The sequence below is a fragment of the Bidens hawaiensis genome, unplaced genomic scaffold (genome assembly GCF_021521415.1).
Source record: "Bidens hawaiensis isolate Kalapana, Puna unplaced genomic scaffold, B.hawaiensis_p1.1 tig00015206_1, whole genome shotgun sequence".
In the NCBI taxonomy this organism is placed as follows: Eukaryota; Viridiplantae; Streptophyta; class Magnoliopsida; order Asterales; family Asteraceae; genus Bidens; species Bidens hawaiensis.
This window is the reverse complement of record NW_027492352.1, coordinates 184,856-192,608: the sequence shown is the minus strand read 5'-3', so window position 1 is coordinate 192,608 and position 7,753 is coordinate 184,856. Positions and strand designations below refer to the sequence as shown.

The 7,753-nt window shown below is 33.8% G+C and overlaps 2 protein-coding genes and 1 pseudogene across 3 annotated transcripts; 1 reads left to right on the top strand and 2 right to left on the bottom strand.

The window, feature by feature from the left end:
* Nucleotides 1-296: 296 nt before the first annotated feature.
* On the top strand, nucleotides 297-2,722 carry LOC143548629 (U-box domain-containing protein 9-like). Its single transcript, XM_077039736.1, has 2 exons — nucleotides 297-794; nucleotides 1,528-2,722. Exons 1-2 carry the CDS (start codon nucleotides 501-503, stop codon nucleotides 2,620-2,622), a joined length of 1,389 nt encoding a protein of 462 aa, XP_076895851.1. The 5' UTR covers nucleotides 297-500; the 3' UTR covers nucleotides 2,623-2,722.
* Nucleotides 2,723-4,218: 1,496 nt separating this feature from the next.
* On the bottom strand, nucleotides 4,219-7,189 carry LOC143548637 (E3 ubiquitin-protein ligase CHIP pseudogene; annotated as a pseudogene). The gene is made up of 3 exons (XR_013137992.1): nucleotides 5,215-7,189; nucleotides 5,020-5,130; nucleotides 4,219-4,317 (listed from the first exon to the last, which is right to left on the bottom strand). The product of XR_013137992.1 is annotated as an E3 ubiquitin-protein ligase CHIP pseudogene (transcript).
* On the bottom strand, nucleotides 5,487-7,753 carry LOC143548636 (E3 ubiquitin-protein ligase CHIP-like). Its single transcript, XM_077039743.1, has 4 exons — nucleotides 7,655-7,753; nucleotides 7,518-7,585; nucleotides 7,341-7,404; nucleotides 5,487-5,636 (listed from the first exon to the last, which is right to left on the bottom strand). Exons 1-4 carry the CDS (start codon nucleotides 7,751-7,753, stop codon nucleotides 5,487-5,489), a joined length of 381 nt encoding a protein of 126 aa, XP_076895858.1.

Here is a 7,753-nt window from a genome sequence, read left to right as displayed (position 1 = left end):
TTTTTTAATAACATAACATATCAAGTTAACACAAAATGTGACTCAAATAATCTACCTATAAAAGTCAAAACCATATTTGAAACAGGGAAAATCTTAATAAAGAAAATAATATTCTCTTTTAACATTTTCTTTAACTATTAACTACAAAAATTTAATGATAATAAACAAAAATATACAAAAAATAAATGAACATAATTACATATTCTTACTAACTTTATTAAAAGAAATATTTAAAAATAAGAATATTCACATTACCTATAAATAACTTAAACATCTATTTCTTTTTTAAGTCTCTCTCTCTCACACACCCCATCATTCTCTTTCTACTCTGAAACCCACACGCCCATATGCTTTGTTTCTGCAGTGTCTTCAAACCTTAAAATAATAAGATTGACACAAAGTTTCATGGGAATTTAACAATTCTTGGAACCTACACCCATATTGTTAAACTCCCTCTTAATACTAATACTACCGGTTCTGATAATACTGATAATAAAGTAATGGCAAAAAGTGGCTCGTTTGACCCGGACCCGACCAACAACTTGAAGAAGGAGTTACGGAGACTCGTTACCGCGATCGTTGAAGATTCATCATCAGATGAAGAAATTGGATTTGGGTTTGGGTTTATAGAGTGTGTGGATGAAGCTGTAAAGATTTTACAGGATTTGAAAGAAGGAAGAACACATGGATCATATTCGGTCATGAAATCGAGCTTTGATTCTTGCCCGAAAGAATTCAATTGCCCGATTTCGAAACGAATCATGATGGATCCTGTTATCATCTCCACTGGAAAAGTAAGTTCGTTACTGTATTTCATATCAGTCAGTTTCAGTAAAGTTATACAGTAAAGTTATACGAACTATATAACTTTTTTTATATTAAAATTTTATACGGTGTGTATAACCTTATATTGTCGGTATGATATATGGAAAATATTATACGACTTGTATCACATGTAAGTCGTGTAAATACAAATTATTTAATATTTTAATTTTATACGCGCCTTTTATAAACTTTTCAGCATATTATACGGCCAATATTAAACTTTTTCTATGTATTATATGGGCGTGTATAAACTTCTTTAACACATTATACGTGCGAGTATAAACTTTTCAGCATATTATACTGGCATGTATAATCTGTCTGTATTGTAAATAAAAATAATTTTATTTTATAAACTTTTTCTGTGGGTCCGTATAATTTTTTTCTAAATATTATATGGATACGACAAAGATGTTATACAAATAGTATAATCTATTAGTGGTGTGTGAATATTATGTCAGTGGTGTGCGTATAGTCGTATACATATGGTAATTTGTTTTTTAATAAATAATTTTTATTTAATTTTATACGGGCATATATAATTTTTTTTATATATTATACAGGCGCATATAAAATTTTTGTTTCTATATTGTAGCTGTATGAAACAATTGTTGTACTTAGTATAATCTATTAATGTTGTGACAATTATAGATCAGTGATGTACAAAGTTTGTTGCTTAATAAATAATAATTTAATGATTTGCAGACGTATGATAGAGCTTCAATCCAAAAATGGCTAACAGCTGGAAACAGAACATGCCCAGAAACACAACAAGTTCTTTCGCACACAGTTCTAACCCCTAACCACTTGGTTCGAGACATGATCACACAATGGTGCAATAATCATGGGCTTTCGGTCCCGGGCCCGAGCCCGGTTCAGTATGTGGACGAAAACGGGCTAACCGAAGCCGACCGCAACCATTTCCGATCACTTCTGAGGAAACTATCATTGTCGTCGTCATCCATAACCGAGGTAAAAGAATCCGCAAGCACATTGCGGTCATTGACTAAAAAGAACCCGTCTTTTCGTGCGGTTTTTGGTGAGTCTAGTACCGCAATACCCGAGTTGCTAACCCCAATAACCCGGGCCACGAACGGGATTGACCCGAATCTTCATGAAGATTTGATCACTACCCTTTTGAATCTATCGATTCACGATGATAACAAGAAACTTGCGATAGAAACACCGAATGTGATCCCGGTTTTGTTAGACGCGTTAAGGTCAGTAACAATTGAAACACGAGCTAACGCGGCTGCGACCCTTTTCACCTTATCGGCGCTTGATTCAAACAAGTTGGTTATCGGGAAAGCTGGTGGTTTAAAACCGCTAATCGAGCTTTTAGAAGAAGGGCACTCGTTGGCTATGAAAGATGTTGCATCCGCGATCTTTAATTTGTGTATTGTGCACGAAAATAAAACCCAGGCAGTTCGAGATGGGGCGGTGAGTGTGATTTTAGACAAGGTTAACGATCGGGTCCTCGTGGATGAGTTGTTAGCCATTTTGGCTATGCTTTCGAGTAACCAAACCGCAATTGAAGAAATGTGTGATCTCGGGGCGGTTTCATGTTTGTTATCTTTGATTAAGGAGACAACAAGTGCACAAAACAAAGAGAACTGTATCGCGATTCTATATGCGATATGTTTTAATGACCGAACAAAATGGCGAGAAATGAGGGAAGAGGAGAGTCTTTACGGGACTTTGTCATGGCTCGGGCAAAATGGGACCTCAAGAGCGAGAAGGAAAGCGAACGGGATTCTTGACCGGATTAATAGGCCGGTTAATCGCACCCATACCGCGTAAGCTTTATGGGGTTTTTAAAAAGATTGTAAATTTGTCATCTTTTAGGTCAAAAGTTTCAAGATCTATTAGGATTTATGGGTTCATCCCTTTATTGTATATAAGAATTTTTAGACTTTTAGTCAACTTTATTGCTGAGATTGACCTCAAGTTTGTAGTATTTTTCGCGTGCGTAACATCTTTCTTTGTGTATACAATTAACGAGTCGAGCCATATCTCGAAAGCGTCTGCATCGGTTCCTTTGATTGGTGGAGATAGATACTCAAGTTATCCTAGTTAAGATGATTAGATTCTTTGTGGTGGCCGGATAAGAAGCCAAAATATGATATGATTGTTACAAAATATCATGATGAAGAAAATTTCAAACTCTTAATAGTTTTTTGGATTGATTGTACGGACTTGGAGTTTATCATGTTCATATCAAGCTTTATAAACGGGTTATAACATATCATTAAATTAAAAATTATTCTCACCAAAATACTGACGTGAAAATCCTATAAAATAGGATATACTAAAAATTATTATATGATTTTTTTTAAAAAAATATTATTTATAATTAAGAAACAATTTCATAGTAAAAAAAATAAGCGGGTTTTGATCATAGCAAACCCAGATAACTTTTAAACCGGGTTATAACATCCTAGTTATTTGTGAAACCTTTTTATTATCAAACTCTAAGTATATTATAAACTTCATTACAAGAAATAAAATTAAACCCAAAAAAGTACGGGGGATAAAAACTAGTTTAACATATATAAAGAAAAATCATAAGTTTAGAAAACAAGTTAAGTGACTTTAAATGAACAAATAGATTAAATAACTATAGCGGAAGCCTTTAAAAACTTAGCTATTACTGGGTAGTGTTTCAACCTATTTAATTAAACGGGTTAAAAATTAAAAGATCAGTGTGTAAACGGCCCGTTTAATTAAGCATGTCTCAACCCAATTGGTGAAAGTTGTGACAAAATAAATTCAAGCACAAAAGCCAAAACCTCAATTCTAACACACACCCAACCGAAAACCAGGGTTTAAAATGCATGAAGTATAACTGTACAACAGATCAGTGCACCACAAAATTTTTAGGATGCAAGAACTGTTATTTCAAGCAAAGCTCCGCTTACAATGTACTATTTTACCACTAACAAATGTATGTAGACTTGTACCATCTTCTAATTCATTTTATATGCCCAACCATGTTTTTTCCAAATATGCTCCCACTGCTTCTTTAATCAGGGCCGGCTATAAGGGAGGGCCGGGTGGTCGACGGACCCCGGTCCGACACCCCGATAGGCCCGGATTTAAAAAAAAATTATATATTTTTATGAAAAACAATATGTATATATAATGTTTAAACTTAGTTACACAACCACTAGTTTGGTTTAGTGGCAAAAGGGTATGACTTTCAACCTAAAGGTTGTGGGTTCTAACCTCACATGAGACATTTTAATCATATTTTTGCAAATAAAAAAATGTTTTTCACACAACCAAATCATAATGCCCAAAAAATTAAGACTCATTTAAAAATTAAATTGTTTAAATCCAACAAAATACCCTTTTTATTTAGGCCCCAAAAAAATTTCGCCTTCCGCCCAAAAATTTTTAGCCGTTCTCGAAGCCGGGCCTGTCTTTAATTGCCAAATTTGATACTAACTGAGACGGGTGAAGCAGTTCCCGTGTAGTCGGATCAAACTTCCCCACCTACCGCGTCGGTTTTAATGATAAATAATACCAAAAATTACAAGTTTCAACATATAATACTCTCCTTTTGTCCCACAAAGAGGTACACTTTTGACTTTTGATATCAAACAGACTAGTAGAAAATTTTAAGACCAGTTTAGTCAAATGACTTCTCCTACATTTAGATATAGACTTGCATGGCAATATGAAGAAAAAAAAAAGAAAAAAAAACCATCCATAACCGAATCCAAAATATGTTTTGTAAATACTAAATTTTCGGTTCAGTTTTGATTTTGCATGTAACTAAAACCGAAAATCAAACCAAACCGAACCGAGTTTATGGATTTTTTTATGTTAAAGTAACTAACAAGAATTTAATAAACAGTGTAACCCAAATATTATAGCTCAAATGTGTAATAATCAATCAATGAAAAATTAACAAAAGGATTCAGGCCCAAATTCATTACTTTGGGTCTTCCGGCCCAAAAATTTCAAACCCAAATGGTAAAAACTGAAACCGAATCAAATTGAAACTGGAAAAAAGTTGCCTTTTCGCTTGTGATGTGATGTCAAAATCAACTAAATTTTGACCCATTTTCTATTTAACTAACTTTTTCTAAAGATTAAATACAAACCAAATTGACTCATTCACAGATATGCAGTCACATTTGATATCAAAAGTCAAGTCTTATTTCATTCTTTTGTGTGAAGCGAAAGAAGTACCTTTTCAAGATGATCAAGAATAACAGCTCTTTCATAAGTTAAACCACTCGGAGTAATAACAGGATCACGGAATATATCGAGGGTTATTTTGCAGCAAAGATAATCGGGTATCTGAAATTACACATATGGCATTTAAAAAACTTGTATTTTGTTTATAACAACATAAAACTTCATTACAAATAAAAAAAAACTCACGTCTGTCAGTTTGTCGTCTTCTGCAGCTTTGCTGAATACTTTTTTCAGAGCTGCTATTTGTTCTAAAGATGAATAAGTAGCTTCATCAGTGCCATCCATCTGTTGGTTAAGATAATACAGGAATTGTTCTTCCAAAGCTATCTCACAGGATTTTCTGTGACAAATAATTAATTTTTGGTACACAAACAAGAAAGTGTTTGTGGCCGTGAGTGAAACCAAATGGGCCCGGCCCGATTTGACCGTTACTAGCCCAAACTTAAAGATAGGACAATTTAGCAAGAAACATACTCAAGTTTTTGCAAAGCTAAATTTCGTCCGGTTGAATCATGCGCCCATTCCTTATATTTTGCACTTGCAAGCGCTTGCCATATCTCTTCAACCATGTAACTATTTGGGTGTGCACCTCTACCAAGATCCAAAGCCTACACAGGAAGTAAAATATAATCTCAAAATATTAATAAAAACGGTTGTTGGATGCAAATTACCCAACATTCTTCTTCTTCTCAAATATGATCATTTTAAACAGTTGATGTTATACAAGGGGATGGCAATGTCGATTTTCTTGTGTACAAGTTGATTTGGGTTTTGTTTTATCTCTAACGGGTCATATACTCATAGGTAAAATAGAAAATAACTAAAAGAAAGCAGGTCAAACTGTGTCATCCGAAACACTTGTTTCATTGTTTCGTATGAAAGTTAGTTTTGGTTAGCTAGTTTTATTTGTTTTGTATATAAATAGCTTTGTAAGTACATTTCAAGTTCATGGAATCAAATCAGAAGCGCCCCCAAACTTTGTCTCGGGTTTTACACGCACAAAACATTTTTTCGGATGATGAAGACTAACAAACATACGGTTTGAAAGTGTATTGTACTCGACCTTCTAAATTAATTTACTGAACAAAGTTATGTAATTAATATATTTGTTAATTGTATTTGACAGGCAGATTATATAAAAAAGGTTTAGAAATTGAAGAAAATAAAGTTTTCAGGTCAACCCAACAAACACGAGCTGTTTTGATCCAAACTTGAAGTAGAAGTTACCCGTTTTGACCCGTTACACAGCAGCCTTATTTCTCTTTAAATGTTAACTAAATCCTAATGCTAAAAACTTATTCAAACACATAACAATGTTACTTTAACTAATTAACTACGTAAATCATTTATAAATACTTATTACCAACCTTAGAAGCAAAACAACAGTGCCTTTTTTTTTCTGTTTAATCTACACGAATTGTAGAACACGTACCCTTTCCAAAGCTTTTATTCCTTCAGCATAAACTTCCCTTTCTAGCAGCGCAAGCCCTAGCATGTAATGACCCGGCAGTTTAAAATATATTTCCACTATTACCAAATCGTAAACTGAATAAGATATATAAGGTAGTTCACTCAACACCGTATCTGCAATTAATGTCAAAAGAAATCCACAAAATCCATCTAATTAAAGTATAAGTAAGGAAGTATGTAAAATTAGGCTAGCTATTGCACTCAAAGGCGCCAGGTGCACTCAAGGCACATAGGCCTCCCCTGGGCCTAGGCGCAAAAAAACGAGAGGGCCTAAGTAAAATAAGAGCGCACTTAAATAAATTTTTTTAATAATATTATGTATTAGAACAATATGTCCTATTCTTCATAAAAAATAAACAAAAGCTATATAACATTTAATATCATCTAATTAGTACAAAAGTTCTAAAAGAGTCAAGCATCAAATTAATTCCAAAACTTGAATAACAAAATGTTCAAAACATGAAAACTAAAAGTTCAAAAAGTAATAAACAGTAAACGTTCAAACGATCAATGTTTATGATCTGTCATCAATACCAATAGAGGTGTCGTCAAATTCAAAAAACGAGAGCCTAGGAACTGGACGCGCATATAATGGGCCTAGGCGCAAGAACCGAGGGCTTTTAATAACTAAGATAGTTACATTGTGTATAAGATTCACATTAAAAAACATTATAGGTAAGAAGAGTTCAAATGCAACATGCGTGCGTGCGTATGTGCGTATGTATGTATGCAATAACAATAAAATGTGGTAAAGTATAGAACTTGACGGATTTGTGATCGAGTTCAAACGCAATATATGTATGCATGTATGCAATAAGAATAAAATATGGTAAAATATAGACCTTGACGGATTTGTGATCGAGCCGAACGGCCCTCTGAGAATCCTCCTCAACTCTTGCCCATTCACTATACACAATAACATAACATAACAAACAATATAGTACAAATTTAGTGAATAATAAACTCAATTTTGCAATAGAGTGAACGATGGAGTATATATAATTTGGTAAAGTGCATACTTGCGTTTGAGATGGCATAAAGCACGATTGGTATAATAAACCGCAACGTTAGGGCACAACGTGATCGCCTGAAATTCAAAAGCATTTCGTCGAACAGTTGGTGACCATGAAATGAAACAAGATATTATATTAATTACCTCGGTGTATGCATCGATGGCGGCATTTAATCGATTGAAATAAAGGTTACCGTCTTGCTTGAGTTGATCGGCTGCTGAATTAACAACTCCTTTTGTCAT